Source organism: Psammomys obesus, unplaced genomic scaffold (genome assembly GCF_907164565.1).
Source record: "Psammomys obesus unplaced genomic scaffold, mPsaObe1.curated_primary_1811, whole genome shotgun sequence".
Taxonomy (NCBI): Eukaryota; Metazoa; Chordata; class Mammalia; order Rodentia; family Muridae; genus Psammomys; species Psammomys obesus.
The window spans coordinates 11,214,630-11,233,471 of record NW_026595981.1 but is presented as its reverse complement, the minus strand read 5'-3'; the positions used below and the strand labels follow the sequence as shown (position 1 = coordinate 11,233,471).

General features: G+C 36.9%; 1 protein-coding gene across 2 annotated transcripts in view; it reads left to right on the top strand.

Moving 5' to 3' along the window:
- Med13 (mediator complex subunit 13) overlaps nt 1-18,842 on the top strand; it is a 90,690-nt gene that overhangs the window by 27,543 nt on the left and 44,305 nt on the right. Inside the window, exons 6-9 of one of the 2 annotated variants that reach the window (XM_055619581.1) lie at nt 973-1,128; nt 1,826-1,988; nt 2,478-2,588; nt 7,739-8,422. In XM_055619581.1, the coding sequence (XP_055475556.1) occupies nt 973-1,128; nt 1,826-1,988; nt 2,478-2,588; nt 7,739-8,422 (1,114 nt within the window). Of the gene's footprint in view, nt 1-933; nt 1,129-1,825; nt 1,989-2,477; nt 2,589-7,738; nt 8,423-18,842 lie in introns of both variants that reach the window. The other variant, XM_055619580.1, reaches the window with a different exon arrangement.

Sequence of the window (18,842 nt, the reverse complement as noted above, 5' to 3'; positions counted from 1 at the left end):
ATGAGCAATGTATAATCGAGCAGATACTTGGGGTTCGTATCTATGATACTGTACTTAATGCAGTCTAATAGTAATGTCACATGTAAGGGTTAGCTCATGGAAGTTTTGGAGTTTTCAGTAGGTTTTTGAGACTCTTTTGCTCTGTAACCTAGATTGGCCTTGGACTCAAGACTCTCCTACTCAGTCTCCCTAGTCCTGAAATTACAGATATATACCACCATTCCATATAGATGTATGCTTTTTTGAAAATTGAAACTATTCCCATTATTCAGTTTCAGTAAATACATCACTTAGTATTGGAATAATTATGACAGAAACAGAGCACAAAAATGTCTGTTAGACTTTAAATAGACAAGAAAACAAAATGGTCCATGATCTTTGAGTCCAGATGACCTTTATTAAATTTACAAATTAAAATTTATAATGTAATACACATTGGTCAGTTGTACCAACACAAGCATATTTTAAAAAACCCAAACAAACATTTACAGTAGAAAGTCTATAGTTTGATAAGTTAAAGAACTTGTTATACAAGTGTGAAGATACAAATTTGGATTTCAGAACCTGCATGAAAGCCAAGTACAGTATTGCGCCTTCCTGTAACCCCAGTACTCCTATGGCAAGAAGGGAGGTTGAGATACTAGTAGATCTGAGAGCCCATAGACTGTTAGCATGGCGTGAGAGTTTAAACTAGGTGGAAAGTGAAGACTGAACCTGAGTTTACCTCTGCCCGACACACTCGCACTGTGGCATGTGCACAGCTACACTCAGAGACACATATATTGATAATATATCTTTAGTTAATAAATACAGTATTAGGTTAAATTTTTTTTGGTACAGTGCTTTTCAATGAAATTAATTCCATCACTGTCACATTGGCAGCTGATTTTTTTTTTTTTTTTTTTTTTTTTTTTTTGTCCATTTTGTTTTCAGCGGGTGTCCGAATGATCTACCCAGCATGCTTTGTTCTAGTCCCTCAGTCAGACATTCCTACTCCTAGCTCTGTGGGATCCTCTCACTGTTCAGCTTCGTGCTTGGGTGTCCATCAAGTGCCTGCCTCCACAAGAGACCCTGCTATGTCTTCAGTTACTCTAACCCCGCCCACATCTCCTGAGGAAGTCCAGACAGGTATTGTGCTGCTTCACCTGTCAGCTCTGCGTACATAGTTGTTCTTTCTGAGTATCAGTACTTAGTGTTTTTTATTTTGAAATTATTTAAAACTTACTGGAAAATTGCAAGTATATTACAAAGAATTCATTATCTAAATTTATACTTAGCTTGCTTTTTCACCCTCTGCGTATGTGTACATTGATTATAAATTGGTATTTTTCTGACCCTCTTGAAAAAAAACTGCAGACTTGGTACCTTATTATTCCCACATATTCATTGCATTTTCACAATTAAGACTGCTCTCGTGTGTGTGTGTGTGTGTGTGTGTGTGTGTGGGTGTGGGTGTGGGTGTGGGTGTGGGTGTGGGTGTATACACATACATATACATAAATGCATGCATGCATGAGAATGAATTGAACCAAGGGCTTCACGCTAAGCTGGTGCTCTACTGCTGGGCTGCACCAGTAACCTGCTTTTAATCCTAGACGTCACGAGGCCAGCATTGCCATGCTACCATCCAATTTATACGCCCTATTTAAAATCTTTGCTCTCTTCGTTTAAAGAATACATACATGTATTTTACCTCACAATGTCACTAGACTTACCAAATAGAGCAAAGCATATGACAAATTAATAAAAACTCCCGCATGTTACTTTTAGTTTGTTTTTACATTTCTGTAACTTCCTAAATTTTTGTTTATTTGTTTGTTTCCAGTTGATCCTCAATCTGCCCAGAAGTGGGTCAAATTTTCCTCAGTATCTGATGGCTTCAGCACTGACAGTACTAGCCATCATGGGGGGAAAATACCCAGAAAATTAGCAAATCACGTGGTGGATAGAGTCTGGCAAGAATGCAACATGAACAGATTGCAGAACAAGTATGTATCTTTATTTTTATTGTTTGTTTGATTATTTATTTGTCAGGGTCTCACTGTGTAGCCTTGGCTAGCCTGGAAGCCAGTACATAGACCAAGCTGGCCTTCAACTCACAGAGCTCCATCCCAAGTACTGAGATTAAAGACATTTACCACCACGCCCAGTTGTATCTGTATTTTGACATTTAAAACTTGCATGCTGGTTAATTATGAGTGGAATAAAAACTGAGAAAAATTAATTTAAGAAAATAAAAGATTAAGCCAAGCAGTGGTGGCGCACATCTTTAATCCCTGTACTCTAGAGGCAGAGGCAGGCAGATATCTGAGTTGTAGGCCAGTCTGGTCTACTGAATGAGTTCAGGACAGCCAGGGCTTTAACTTTGTTTTACCACCACCACCACCCCCCCCCCCCAAAAAAAAAAAAAAGACCAAAGTTATCTCTAATAGAAATTTTATATATTCTAAGTAATTTGCGATTTTAAACTTCAACAGGAGAAAGTATTCTGCTACATCCAGTGGCCTCTGTGAAGAGGAGACAGCTGATAAAATGGTATGCTGGGACTTTGTTGAAGCCACACAAAGAACAAGTTGCAGTTGTTTGAGGTACGTTTCTTTCCAGTTGGTGCTGATCGTGTGTGTGTATGTGTATTACAGATATGATACTAATACTTTGTTTGGGGTAGCTTATGCAAGTATCTTATGATTTTTTTTCCAAGAAAAAATGTGAGAAAACATAGCAATTTAAAGTTAGAAGTACATAAAATTTTACAGCTTCCCCCCCCCCCCCCTTACTTACCACATATGGGAAGATTTTCTTAATAGCCAAATAAATAAAAAATGTTATTGTGTCCTGGTATGTATGGGAACTGTAGGCGCACTTTTGGTGGTTGTTGTGAGACTCTCTAACTGTGCTGCTTGCTCTGGCTGCCATTGAACTTGAGATGGTCTTGCCTCAGTATTCAGAGTGCTGGGTTAATCACCATGTGACACCATACATGGCTCACACATCTCTGGAGGGACATATTCCTTAATTGCATTACATGTGGGAAAGTTTTCTAGGGGTTTTTATAGAAGAGAAATTTTTCACAATTTAAAAAATACTAAATACAGTGTTGAGTTTGTGGAGCAAGTTCTTATCCTTAGACAGCTATTGGTGAGTTACTGAAGTAAGATCATGAAACAATGAGTTTACAGGAGACATGACAAAAATATCAGCTTTTTTTTCTTTCTTTCTTTCTTTTTTTTTTTTTTTTTTTTTGTTCTTGGAGACAGGGTTTCTTGGTGTAGACTTGGTTGTCCTGGAGATTCTTTGTAGTCCTGGTTGGCCTCAAACTCACAAAGATCTTCCTGCCTCTGCCTCCCTGAGTGCTGGGGTTACGGGCATCCTCCACTGCACCCTGCAAAATATCAACTTTTTAATTAGTTGTGTTATTGTGACAGCAGAATGGAGTAACCTTGGAGTAACCTCGGTTCTTTGGGCAGTGGCATTCATTTTCTGTTTTGAGGGCTTTTGATGAGATTGGGGGTGTGTGCTGAAACAGGGTCTCTGTATGTAGTCCTGGCTATCCTTTAACTGACTTGCTTTGTACACCAGGCTGACCTTGAATTCACAGAGATCCACCTTTCTACGCCTCCCTTCAAGTCCTGGGATTAAAGGTGTATGTCACCTTGATTAAAGTCAGCTGCAGTGTGGAAGTTAAAGCCACATTAATAAAACTCATTCCACTAGTCATTGAAATGATGCTTTACTTCATATGATTCTATAACATCAACTATGGGTCATTTGGAAGACAGTGGTATAATGGAAGTTTTGGCTTCTTTAAAAACTCAGTTATGTTTTGTAAATATGTTTTTGTTTTAATTGCAAGTGTGGGCTTTTAGTTTGAGCTTTGGTTTGTCCACAGCTGATAATTGCCTCCTGTGGGGTGTGGTCTTTGCCAGCTCGTAACGGCCTGCCTAGTGTAGCATAGAGAGGGGCGTGGTCTCTGAGGGATATAAATAGGAGAGCCCAGAAAGAGAAGGTGTGCTAGTTTGGAGAGACATGGAGGGACACTTTGTGGTGCTGCAGTATGGAGGCGAAAGATGGAGGAGACTGCTTGCTGTGTTTGCTGTTGATGGAGAATGCTGTGGCCTGGAAAGAACCCTTCAGCCCTAAACAGCTGGGAGAAGTAAAACAGAGTTTAAAAATGAGTGCAACACAGTGGTTTACTGGGTTATGCAAATTTGAATGTTGACACATTTTGTTAAATGTAATTTCAAAAATGCAGTTATGTCATCAGTGACCTAATACAACTTTTTAAAAGTTTAAGTCTTACTCAAAAGCTCAAATTTATCAATTGTTCTTTATTAAAATGGCAAGCTCACTGTGTTTTAAAGAACCTTATTAAGCAATTCTACCAAATAATAAAAAATGGATAATTATTGTTTAGCAGTCATTATTTGCCTTTTTTCCCATGTGACAAGATTTTGCCATATAGCCACAGGTTACTCTAAATCTCCTGAATCTAGTGGCTGGTCCTACACTCATGGTTATTCTGCCTTAGTCTCCCAAGTTCTGGCTTGTGGTATTCAATGCTACATTCAACTCAGTGATTTGTTTGTCTAATAAAAATGTTATTTCCTGAAAAATAAAAAGGCTAGTTTAGCTTTAATCTCAGGCAGCAATCTGAGTGATTTTCCTCAGAGCAGCCGCTGCAGACGGGCTGCATCGGCATCTGTCTCTTCAGTCAGCGCAAGTCTATAAAGCTGTGGAAGTTTACTAAAAATGTAATGTTTTTTGACTGGTTTTAGTGGAAAAGACAATCAAACTGACTTTAGAACTGGCTTTAAAAATGTTCTAAGTGACATGGAGTGCTTATTTACCCATCACCACTAGCGCTGTTGGCCCTCCTTCCAAGGATTTTTCCTGCCTGTTGCTTTTGTCCTATCAACCTAATGGAAAAGGCAAATAATGTGCTGTTGGGAAAATAGTTTTTAACTGACTGTGATGCCACATATCTGTAATCCCATCAGTTGGCAACCTGAGGCAGGAGAGCCTGTCTCAAAAAAATATTTTAGGGGCTGGAGAGATGGCTCAGTGGTTAAGAGCACTGTCTACTCTTCCAAAGGACCTGGGTTCAATTCCCAGCACCCACATGGCAACTCACAACTGTTTGTAATGCCAATTTCAAGGGATCTGATCTGATACCTTCACACTAAATACACATAAAATAAAAATTAAAAAAAAATATTTTAATAGGTTTTAGCCCCTGCAACAAGTGAGTATTTGAGGAACTGAAAAATGAATGATATTGTCATTATTTTTACTTTGTTTTTGTTTTTATTTTTTTATGTGTTACTGTTAAGTATCTTCCCTTGATGAGGCCTGCCTTAGAAGTTTGGCATCCAGTTTTTATCCTTGAGTCCTATGTTAGAGTAGTATGTGTTATTAATCTCTGAGGCCTTTCTCCAGCATCTAGGCTAGAGCCACATACAGGGCATTTTTATCATTGTAGTAGAAATTTTTCTTAGAGCCTTAATTAGATTTAGCATTTTTGGCAAGGGCACTTCATAGAAGATTGTTTTGTAATATGTAACATTAGAAGAGACACAGGGTCTAGTTACTCCTCTTCTAAGAATGTTTAAGTTTTTTTGCTCCCTGGGAGGTCCAACATGGCATATAGACAGTTCTAAGACAGCCAGGGCTACATATCTGACCAAAAAAAAAAAAAAGGTTTGTTTGATTACAAGTTGATACTTTGACTTAAAGATTTATTTCTATTACTTTTAATTATGAGTCTGAGTATGGGTATGTGCCCATCAGTGCGAGTGCCTGAAGAGGCCAGAGGCATAGGATTATTCTCTGGAGCTAGAAGAATTACAGGCAGTTGTGAGCCCCCTAAGTGTAGATGCTGGGAATCAAACTAGGGTCCATTGCAAGACTTGAAGGACTATAAGCCACTGAGCTGTCTCTCTAGCCCGAGATCTTTGATTGCTTTTCTTGCCTTGTTGTATTGGATATGTCTTTAGTTAAATTTTAAGTAATAATGTTTAGACTTAATATTGTTCCTTTGTTTTCTCATGTACTCTGTTAATGTAATGAATACTAATGACTTATTATTTCCTTTCTAATGTCATGCCTCAAGTTTTTAGCTAGAACAAACCTTCTATTTGGTTTATGATGATTGTTTTCTACTTTGCTGAGCTGAATTGTTTTTGATTTGTTAATTATTCATTTCTATTAATGATGTATACTTGTGTTCTTAAAGAATATTGGTTTATGATTTTTGTACCTTGTCTTTGATTCTGCTATTTATGTAATGGTAGATTTGGTTTCTCTGTGTCCTTTGGATATAGGTCATATTTTCTTTGATAGTATCCAGTAAGATGTCCCAGACTTTGTGTGAAAGAATTTTCTAGAGTGTTCCTTATCAGAAACTTCTTGGAAAAACCTCTTTGCCTTTTAGAAAGATTGTTGGTTGTTACATTTGTTGATTGGGGTGGGTACGCACACGCGGCAGTGAGCAGCCTGTGGGAGTTGAGGCTTGCCTGCCACCATGTGGATCTCCAGGGCTGACGCAGGTGGTCCATCTGTCCCATGGGCATGTGCTACTGTTGGATTGGTAGTTTGATTTAGCTAACAAATAAAACCCCCAGAATTAAATATATAATTTAAATTTAATAATCATTAAGTTTTCTTTCGTAATTGCATTATGAGGTAATTTCTTAGTGTAAAAAGAAATAAAAAAATATATAATGAATATCAGGGTTATGAATTTGGAAGTCTCATTTTGAAAGAGATCTGAGACCCAACAAAATTACTAGATTTTAAGGTATGTTTTTTTTTAAGTCCTTCAGTTCAGAAATGCTTCCTGGATAAAGAAAAGGTTGCTTTAAGCATTTCTTTTCCTTTCCTTATCAAGTGATTCCTTTTGTAGTGCCAGATCTTAGGAGAACCTAGGTAGACCCATCTGTCAGTCAATTTTAGCACTTTCTAGTCTTATCAGTTACTATAGTAGTATAGTTAATGACTAAGCGTGGGCAAATCACTCTTAATAGTTATTAAGTCTGAAATGCCAGGTACATTTAAAGATGAAGAAATTTTAAACTTTTATACTTAACTATATGTTCTGTATTTATTGAGATGCTTTGATCACAGAGCTGTTAAGTAGACATAAGTGAGTTGACTTAAAACATTTTTTAGAAGATCTATTTTATGTGCATGATTGTTTTGCCTGCATGTGTGTATGTGTACCATATGTGTGCCTGGTGCCTGTGGAGGTCAGAAAATGGCATGGGATTCTTTGGAACTGGAGCTAAATATGGTTATGACCCACCACATGGGTGTTGTGAACTGAACTAGTCTTCTGCAAGAGCCAGTGCTCTTAACCACCATGCTATCTCTATAGTTCTGCAAATTGGTTTTTTGTTTTCTGAGACAGGGTTTCTCTGTGGAATAGCCCTGGTTGTCCTGTACTAGCTTTGTAGACCAGGCTGACCTTGAACTCAGAGATCTCCCTGCCTCTCCTTCCTGAGTGCTGGGATTATAGGCATGCACCACCACTACTGGCTGCAAATTGGCTTTTATGAATTGTTCTGTATGATTTTATGCTTACGATCACTGAACAACTGATTTGTAAATTCAAATCATCCTATATTTAGAATTGTGAATGAAAAACAAATGATTTCAAGTGTTTTAAAGTCTTACTTTATATACTTTGTGTAATAATTATACATTAAAATAAATAACCAAACCTATCCTTTTAACTTTTCAGGCATAAAAGTCTCAAAACAAGAAACACTGGGCAACAAGGACAGGCACCATCTTTAGGGCAGCAACAGCAAGTACTTCCTAAGCACAAGACCAATGAGAAGCAAGAAAAGAGTGAAAAGCCACAAAAACGCCCCTTGACTCCTTTTCACCATCGTGTATCGATTAGTGAGGATATTGGCATGGACACAGATTCGGCCAGCCAAAGACTTGTGATCTCTGCTGCAGACAGTCAAGTGAGGTTTTCAAACATCCGAACTAACGATGTAGCAAAGACTCCTCAGATGCACGGCACTGAGCTGGCAAATTCACCTCAGCCTCCCCCACTTAGTCCTCATCCATGTGATGTGGTTGATGAAGGAGTGACTAAAACACCTTCAACTCCTCAGAGTCAACATTTTTATCAGATGCCAACACCGGATCCCTTGGTTCCTACCAAACCAATGGAAGATAGGATAGACAGTTTGTCCCAGTCGTTCCCACCTCCATTTCAGGAAGCTGTAGAACCTACTGTGTATGTTGGTGCAGCAGTAAGCTTGGAAGAAGACGAAGCTAATGTAGCCTGGAAGTATTACAAAGTCCCAAAGAAAAAAGATGTAGAGTTTTTACCACCTCAGCTTCCAAATGATAAATTCAAGGATGACCCGGTTGGACCTTTTGCACAGGAAAGTGTAACATCAGTTACTGAGTATGTATTTTCTTTTAATAGTGGCTACTATAAGTTAAGAGTAAACAGTGCTGTAACCTTTTAATGCTATGACTCTAGGATTGGTTATAGGATAGAAAGGATTTATAAAAATAGAAATTTGAATAATTTCTTTAGTATGTTTATCTCTGAAGGAAGCTCTTTATTAAAAGCTTAATGTCTGTCACCTAACTAAAGGTTTGCCTGTGACTAGATTCTTCTGTTCTTCTAGTCCTCATACTACCCTGAATTTGGCACTTACTTCTACACATGCCTTAAGACATACAGATTTAGTTACTTCGTATAATTGCTTTTTGACCTTGTGCTATTTATGAATATGCCATAGTACGTCTGCTCTCTTTTAGACTCACACCATCTTGTCTTTTTCATAGCAACAAAGTAGGTAGCGGTGAATTGGGGAAGGTGGGCACACATTTCCTTGCCTAAGAATTTCTTTAGAAACCACATCTGAAAGAGGAATTGTCAGAACTTGAGATGTGTCCCTTTTCAATGAAAGGTGTTAGAGCTACTTTGCTCTCCAAACAACTGGCCTACAGTTTATACCATCGTGAGCCAGTAGAGCACGAAAGCACTGTTGATTTTCATTTTCATCAGTCCTTGGAAGAAGACTTCCCTTAGCTGCATGAAGAATGGAAGGCATTATCTTAATGCATGTGTTCAGATGTCTAGTAAGATTAAACATTATGTAAAGTGTTCATTGACTAGTTAGTGTTCCTCTTGTGTGAAATTACCTGTCTATATTTTAAGATTTCCTTTCCTGGCTGTAATCAGTTACTGTAGTAGTTCTTGTCTAATCAGTTACTATAGTATTATAGTTAATGCCTAAGCTTGGGCAAACCTTTTTTTATAGTTATTAAGTCTGAAATACCAGGTACATTTAAAGATGAAGATGAATTTTCATCTTTTTTAAAATTTTAAACTTTTTAAAAATTTTAAACTTTTATACTTTTTATCTTAACTAGATGTTCTGTATTTATTGAGATGCTTTGATAGTAAGGTGATATAGGCTGATAATCAGCTATTTGATCACAGAGCTGTTAAGTGGACATAAGTGAGTTGACTTTTACTATTTCCATATTTTTGGTACCAGTCATGTTCTTTGAAATGTACTATAGATATCTTTCTATATCTAGTTTGCCTTCATTGTTCACTTTATGGCAAATTTGGGACAGAATGTGGCTTTTTTTTTTTTAACTTTCTGTATTTCTTGGAATATATTCTTAGCCTATCTAATAAAGCTTTTTTATTTTTAATGTGCAAATTTTTCTAATAATATAAATCAACCAGCCAAACACCTTGGATATTTTGCCCTCATGTATGTTTTTGCAGTGTGTGTATTTCTGAGGACCTCAGAGTCCAGAAAGAGGATGTTAAATCTCCAAGGACTGGAGTTGCAGACAATTGTGAGCTGCTGTATGGGTGCTTGGAATTGAACCCTGGTCCTCTGGAAGAGCAGTCAGTGCTCTTAACAATTGGCTATCTCTCAAGGCCCTTATTATATTTTATTTTATTTTATTATTATTATTATTATTATTATTATTATTATTATTATTATTATTATTATTTTTGGTTGTTTGAGGCAGGGTGTCTCTGTGTAGCTTTGGCTGTCCTGGACTCGATTTGTAGACCAGGCTGGCCTCGAACTCATGGAGATGTGCCTGCCTCTGCCTCTGTACAGGTGTGCTCTACTGCGCCTGGTTCCTTTTATGTTCTTAAGGTTATATAATGTGTTAGATTTTACTAGCTGCTTAAGGCTGCATATCTCCTTTCTTTGTTGTGTTTTACCTGCAGGGCTGGGCATCAGATCCAGTCAGTGTGAGTGCTAGGCAAGCAGTCTCTTGCTGAGCAGTAGCCCCAGTGCTTGGTGCTTGTCTTAGTTTGTTTTGCTTTATGTATGGGGATCTTTAGCCTACAACACTTGTGTGCCTAGTGCCCTTAGAAGTCATTGAATCCTAAGGTTGTGAACCTCCATGTTGGTACTGGCAATTGAACACAGTTCCTCTTTAACATTGGGGGAGATGGAGAGCAGCATCTAGAGCTGGCCTTGTGCTCAGGAGATAATGCTTCGTTTCTTCCTCATGGTCTCAGGTACACTGCATAGTCAGAGAAACTTCTCTAGTTACGAACTGTAGAAGGGGTGCCTGGAGTTTAGTCTTTTAAAAAAATGAAATGTGTTTCATTATGCCATTTCACATGAATATGTCATTATACTTTGTTGTTCGTTCCTCTTCCCACTGCCCTTCTCTGAGCACCCCTGGGGGCTGATTTCCCTTTCTTTGGATAGAATTCTGTTTTTGTTTTTGTTTTTAAATCGTATTACTTTTTTTTTACTTTTCTCCCTTAAGATCTCTTCCTCACTTCTCATGATCTCCTTTTAGCTTCATGACCTATGCACACATATACATTGATATACACTTATATACATGTATGTATGTGTTTATATATATATATATATAATATATATACAAATGTACATACCCACTTTTAATCTAGGTTTCATATATAAGAGAAAATAGGCTTTTTCCCCCCACCCCCTTTCTGAGTCTGACTTATTTTGCTTAACATAATGATTTCCAGTTGTATCCATTTTCCTGTAAATGTCATGATTTTGTTTTTCTTTATGGATGCATAAAATTTTATTGTTTTTGTACCATTCTTTATCTTAATGGACATGTAAGCTGGTATCATTCGCTGACTATTGTATAGGAATGAGCCTGCTATTAAACATAATTGGGCAATTATCTCGATGGATCAAATGGTCACTCTATTTTTAGTTTCTTGAGGAACTTTTTTTATGATCTCCATTTTGGTTGCACCAGAAGTAAGTGTCCATTTCTCCATATCCTTGCCACCATTGTTATCCCTGCCCCCCTTTTGGATAGCTATTTTGACTAGGGTAAGATAGAATCTCAAATGTGCATTTCCTTGATTGCTAAGCAGAGGTCATCCTATCTTCTACTTGCTTTCTGATTTAACTATAACATCTTCTTTAAAAGAAAAAAAATAAAGTAAAAAGGCCAGTTTCGTGCCTCATAGTTCAGATTACACTAGAGAGAAGTAGAGGACCATTTACTTCATGTCATTTAGTGGTGCTTGAAAGTTGTGGGGAGTTTTTCTGATTATTCTGCCCAGGTTATGGTGTGTCTTCACTTCACTCTTGCAAATCACTGCCTCTCCTGTATACTGTTTAATTGGTTGATAATATATTTTTTATCTAAAATTATATATTAACAAAACCATTTCTCTGTTAAAATGTAAGCTCTCCAAGGCAAGGACTCTTGTATACTGTTACACGTCTTTTAACACAAGCACACACAGGGTGTGCAGGTAGACCTAGGGTACTCCTGTGCACATTGTAGAAATCCCACAGACTCAGATGACAGTATGGCTAGACCACTTTACTATTCTAAAACTTGTTTTCTTTCCAAGTTGGATTTTCTTACTTATTGTAGAGGTGTGATGATACGAATATTTTTACATTAGAAAACTTCAGGAATGAGTTTTTATGGGCACATTATATTCTCAAGATCTAAGAATTCTAGCCATAGCTTTAAACACATGTATTGGCTGCTTACGCTTATACCATTTAACCTCCCAATCTGTTATAAAATTACTTGACATTTTTCTCATTGAATACAAATGAGAAGAAGCATGATGTAGAAAACAGTGTGCAGAGTAGAATGAGGCTGGGTTAGGGCTATGTAAGTTAAGGACATGACTTGTTTCTACTTCTGCCTATTCCTGTCCCCTGTCCCCTCTTTGCCCCTCAGTCACAGAAAAGGGGAGAAAAAACTTGAAGAACAAAAGGTTTGCTGTTGGTTATATTTAAACAAAATTTAATTTTTATTTTGTGGAATTGTATATCATGTTTTGTTGTTGTTATTGCTGTTAACACCAGCTAGAAAACTTTACACTCTGTTAGAATCCCCTTTAGTCCTAAGCCTTGTTTTTTGTAGCATAATGATAGGTATCACCTAAGGTTAAATAATAGAGGTTTTGTTTCTGTGTGAACTCAGAGACATTTATGGACTATAGTAGTTTTGTACCTGGTAGGTTAGAGGAAGTAAGAGCAAGAGATTAATGCTTGTTGCCTTGTAGTTCTCTTCCCTGGAATTACTGGAATAGCAGTAATTCTCAGGTGACATTTGCAGATGTCCACTTTTAGTTGTCACAGTTTAGTGTGTGTTTCTGACATCTGATAGGTGGAAAGCAGAGATGCCGCTAAGTGGCTTGTAAGTGTTCATGGTCGTATCCCACAACACCAACAAAATAGAGCACACAGTGTTATGTTGTTTTAAAGTATCTTTAAAAAATCCTTTCTTATAAAGCATTTGCAAATAGAAAGATCACATTCCAAAATTAACCAGGCTGAAAGTCTATACAATTTAATGAACTTATATACAGTTATAATTGTCATAAAATATATTTGATAATGTGTCTTTTAACAGAAGTTTTACTTCTCAAGCTGTTATCAAATTAAATGGGCCAAATGTATTTAATCATTAGGTTCTTTAGAATTTATTATTTGGCCAGATGGTGGTGGTGCACGTTTTTAATTCTAGCACTCAGGAGGCAGAGGCGGATGGATCTCTGAGTTCTAGGCCAGCCTGGTCTACAGAGTGAGTTCCAGGGCAACCAGGGCTATTATACAAAGAAACTCTGTCTCAAAAACAAAACAAACAAATCCCTGAAAAACAGAGAGGAGGAGTGCGATGGAGGGTCAAAGAAAGAAAGAAATGAAAGAATATGAATTGAGCTGTTTTAGTTCCCGAAACCACAGCAAAATTCCTGGCATGGTCGTTGGTGTTACTTTGAAACATAAGTCTTGTTAGAAGGACTTGGTAATTACCTGGTATTAATTAGTTGATAATTCAAACGTTCAGAAAAGCATTTATCTCATACAAAGAGGTAAAAGTAGTTAGAGACAGGTGGAGCCCCTTATTGAAATAAGTTTATGGTTCACTATTATGTTCTTTTGGTGGCATCTCAACAACCTTATTCTTTGGATGGGGTGCTGTTGACACAGACTATTATGTAGGGAGACTGTCCTCTGCTGTCCTAGAACTCACTGTATATAGATCAGGTTGGCCTTGAACTCACAGAGATCTGCCTGCCTCTTTCTCTGGAAGTGCTGGGATTAAAGCCATGTGCTACCACTTCCTGGCAGTTTGGACATGTTTTTAAAACAGCTCAGATCACAATTTACTTGTCTTCACTACGGAATTAGAAACAAGAATGGGAAGAAATATGGATGTTATGGATTTGTTTTTCAAAATAGAAGAGCTTTGAAATAACAACTGATAAACTTAGAAGGTGCTGTCTTGGTAATTAGGGTATGGTTAAATGGCATATCCTTATAAAGGAAGGGGAATCTGTATATAGTGGTAGAAGAGAATCTCTAGATACATTATAAGCTTTAAAACTGAGGTATATCGTATGCTTATATACATGACTTTATGTATTATGGCTTTTGGTCATTACTTAGGTGATATGAACAGTACCTGTTTTCCTGAAGGAGAGGGATCAACATACTCTTCATCCATCTTTCTCTTCCTTATGACTTTAGTTATGTGTGTATAAGACATGGACACTGCAGAAATAAGACTTCAGTTTGAAATACCAAAATTTGTACATGTGTCATAAGCTGTTAACAAACTCATGAGTCAGAGATGGTACAGGGAAGGAATGTATCTGAAGAATTATTTTCTTTGAGTGTAGTCTTACATAGTCTGTGCCTTCATGGATAATTATCAGTTGAAGCCTGGAACTTATGTTTCCATTTGGTGTAAAGCAGTGTGGCACTATGCTCATATCAGTGGACACATGAGAGATGAGCTCTGTTGGGAGGATGCTTGCTTAGTAGCATGCATGCAGATGGGTTCAGTTCCCAGCACTGCCTTTAAATACAGCAAGTATGGTGGTGTGCATGTGTTAATGGAGGGAGGTGGAAGCCACAAGATAAAGGAATTTACGGTCGCCCTTGAACACGGAGAGAATGAGAGGCCAATCTGGGCTCCGTGAATTGAAGTGGATAAGTGAGAGAAACGTTGCTCTTTATGGCCTACAGTTTGTTTAAATTGAGTATTAGTTCTCCCTAGGACTGGACTTATAGATAATTGTGAGCTTTCTTTTGGGTGCTGGCATCAAACCCTTATCCTCTAGAAATGGAAGAGTAGCCTTAAGCTGTAGTGCTCTTAACAGCTGAGCCATTACTCTGGCCCCAGGATTCTACAATTTTAATAGTTCTGGCTCCCTAATTAGTGCAGAGTAATACAGTTCATTATTTCTCAGTGAAACTAGTTTCTTAGACTTTCATGTATAGTCCTCTATGAAAACTGTTTTCATGAGGTATGCTAAATTACTCCTTTTCTAATCTGTTAGAATTTACTAGGAGGAAGACAGAGTTGGGGATATAGTTTAGCATATCCCATATGCAAGGTGTACACTTCTGTGGCAAATATTATCTTCCTCCTGGTTATTTTCAATTTGTTAGTTACAGAGGCCATGGACTTTTAAAATTATGTGGGTGGTTTAGTTTGTTTGTTTTTTGAGACAAGGAGAATCTTGCTGGCTTTGAACTTGACCACTTCTTGCCTTTGACTCTTGTCTTCTAAGTGCTAGTATTATAATTGTGCTCTGCCACATCTAGCCTAGGGATTTAAAAGTTAAAGATAGCCTTGTGGCATGCACCTTTAGTCCCAGCACTTGGTAAGCAGAGGCAGGTGAATCTCTGAGTTTGAAGGTAGCCTGGTCTACATGGCAAGTTCCAGAACAGCCTGTCTCAAAACAAACTAAATTAACCAAAAAATTTTTAAAGATAGGAAAATTCCTGCCAAGAACATGGTTGATTTAATATTTTTTTCAAGGATTTAGCATGTTTTAATGGAATTTGTGGATGCTTAAAAAATCTGCTATTTTTTATTTAGGTGGTGTTTCTAAACCCTGAGCAAAAAATACTCTGCTTGAGCCTAGCTCTTTACATTTTGTTCGATAGTTAGGACACATTAAATTTTCTTAATTATATTCATCAGTAGAACTCCTGTGTTAGTTTAGATCCACCAGATATTTATTGTATGTACATAGTTATAAAATACATTATTTGATTCCTGAAAGGTAGTTTTGAATGTCTTTTTTTCATAGAAAGAAGCATGTGATGAAATAAACTTGTTTTGATTTCACTGTACTCAAACCTTATAAGAATGCTGTTTGCTATTTATTTTAATGCAATAAAGTCATACTTTGACAGCTCAAGGATTGCTTCTGAATATAAGATGGTACTAGGGATAGTACCATTTATAGACAGTAGGAAGATTTTGAGATAATACAGTTCTTCTATTTTTAACGGTTTTTATCTTAGAGCTTATCTCCTATAATTGTCAATGCATATTGTCAAACCTTGTCTGGAAGAATATGTTTGAATAAAGGCGTAGAAGTGTATGCTAAGTTTTATGTAAGTGCATATCAAGAGTATGCTGTTATCTTAGTGAAAGGAAGGAGATACATTTAATGAAAACTATACTGGCAATTGATTTCTTAGTTTGGGCTTTTCAGTGCTTTCCTGTTATTTCTGTACCTGAGCTTTAGTTTGTATTCAACTTTGTATCTAATTGAAATTGTCTTTGTAGTTAGGAATTTGGCTACATGTGAAAGTTCCTATTCGGAAAGGAGAAGTATTATTTATATTCATAAAGGCTTCTTTGTATTTAGATAGAGACATGATAACTTGTTTGAATCTGGCACTTCAGAAAGTTTACTTTTATTCAGATTTTAATATAGAAGAATGTATAATGTTATTTTATATTAACTTTATTGTGATTTGATATTAATGACTACATTTAAAGTTTTGCATATGCCAATGTCTTCAAGATTACTTCAATAAAATCACAAGAAATTGTCTTTTGGCAGTGCACTTGGTTTACTCTTTTTTTATTCTTATAATAGAGCTCTGTGCAGTAGGTTCAGTCCTTTTAATAATGTTACTGCACACTAGTTTCATAATTATGTATTTAAACAATGTGGCAGTTTTTATGCTTCTGCCAGAGGATGGCTTGATATGAAAAAGAAGATTTGTTCACCTTCACGGATCTGTAGTGTCATTCAACCTAGGTGCAGGGGATTTCATTATTCTTTACCATCTGGGTAGGTATTGGAAGATTTACAGGTTAGCGCTTAAGGTTTTCATCTGTATTTTTGCCACTAAGTGACCTTGGCAAACTATTTGGTGCTACATAATTCTAATCACTTAGCAACTACTAGATCTTGTCATAGAAGACTATTTACTAAAAAAGAGCATAACAAAGTACTATGTTAAAAATCACAGTAGCATATTCAGCAGTTTTTAGCCAAGCTATTCAAGAGTTAATGTGATGAGGTAGAGTTACTTTTCAGATATAAATATTCATCTGTTTGTAGAAAGAATTATTCTAATGAGTAATTAATATATCTGTATTGAGTTTTGTGTCATCAGAATGTTTCTATGAAACTGTAGATTTGGAATGTTAGTTTTGGGGATTAGTCTAGTACATATTTAGAATAGTAGTATATGCTTGAGCATATGAAAAAACATTCAGAAAACACTGGTTTTTATTTTGATGGCCTGTATTTCAGTCTGTAGGGAGCCAAGTGGAGGTAATACTAGGCATTAGTAATAGAGTGAGGTTTTATGTCATTTACAGAACTAGTAGTCTGGGTAAAAACCTATCACTCCAAACTTCACATAATTGTTGTCTAAATGTTCAGAATAGATAATCAGTAGCGTCAGGGCTTTCTTTCTCTCTGTCTCTGTCTCTCTTTCTCTCTCCCTCTTTCACTCGTGTGTGTGTGTGTGTGTGTGTGTGTGTGTGTGTGTGTGTGTGTGAGGTCTATTTTGAGATTGGATCTCATTCTGTAGCTCAGGCTGGCCTGGAGTGCTGGGACTGCCCGTGTGATCATGTCCATCTCAATGCTTTCTAATGAAAAAGAGATACAAGATACTCTAATTTAGAATTAACAATGCCAGTTATTTTCATTTGGTCTGTTTTTTGTTTTTTTTTTTTTTTTTTTTTAACATCTCATTTATTACCTGTCTTGTGTCTTGACACTTTCAGTACTAGAGATGGTTCAGTAAGCCACGCCAAGATCTCAGACTTTGTGAGGCTTTTATTCTAATGAGAACGATAGTTCTGAAGGTGTAATGAATTACATAATATGTTTGATGACAACTGCTACCAGAGAGGTTGGGCACAGTGCAGGGTAGGAAGCACCGGTGCTTAGACAGGTGGTAGAATATAATTTTAAATAGGCAGTCATAAGGTTCGGAGACGGTGGCATTTAAACAAAGCATTGAAGGAAGTAAAGGAGATGAGCTGACAAATCCTGTGAACAAAAGGCAGAGTCAGGAGTGTGTCTGTTCTGTGAAGAATATTTAGGAAGCCCCTGGAAATTCGGGGGATGGGTTAGAAGCAGATGAAGTTGGAGAACAAGAGCAAGATGGTGGGAGATTGGGCGGGGCTCTTAGAGGCTTTGATGTTATACTCACGTGGTTTTTGCAGGATGTTGGAAATGTTCTGACTAGAAGCCTGGCTGCCATTGTTCTGACAGCTTGAGGACTTGAGTTTTGTAAACCTGAGAGAATAGGAATTTCAAGGTCTTAACGTACTTTATTAATCAGAAGTTAGTGATTTTTTTTCTTTTGATTGATGTTCTAGTCTGGAATATAAACAGTGACTACACTCCAGGTCAGAAGTGTGGGTCCTGATGCTGCACAGGGTTATGCTGTGTCTTCCTTCTTGTGGCTCCCGTCGTTTAGACTTAAACTCTAAGGCCTAGGTTTTTCTTGTTTTTATTTATTTATTTTTTTTTTTTTTGTTAGATTGTTTGGCTTTTGAATTTCTCTTCTATCCTTTCTCATGTGGTTTTTTCTTTTTCTTTTTTGCCTTTATTTTATTAGAGTAGGAGTGGAAACATACAGTCTTTTCAGTCACTGTGTTAAACCAGGAGACTGGTAATGTGCAAATTGGCCTTCAAGTGCAACAGGAAGAAAACTGAGTTACTTTTTGGCCTGGTGTTTTTATTTTGCTTTGTTGACCTTATTAGTAATAGTAATAGTGTTATTTTCATGAAGTAGAAATAAGGCCTTTAAAACTTCAAACTTAAAAATGTATCTATTCAGGGCATAAGAAGAGGGTAATTACTTTCCTTGCACAAATTGTATGAAAGTGTCTTTTGTGTTTGAAACTTTCACTTTGAGAGTTACTGGCCTTGTGTAGTTTATATTTAAGATTCCTTCTCAGGACCAGGCTTTGGACAAGTCACTGTGCTTGAAGACTTAAGAACAGGGCAAGTGACTGAAAGGCAGCTTGTTCTGGTGGAAAGATTATATATATATATATATATATATATATATATATATATATATATATAT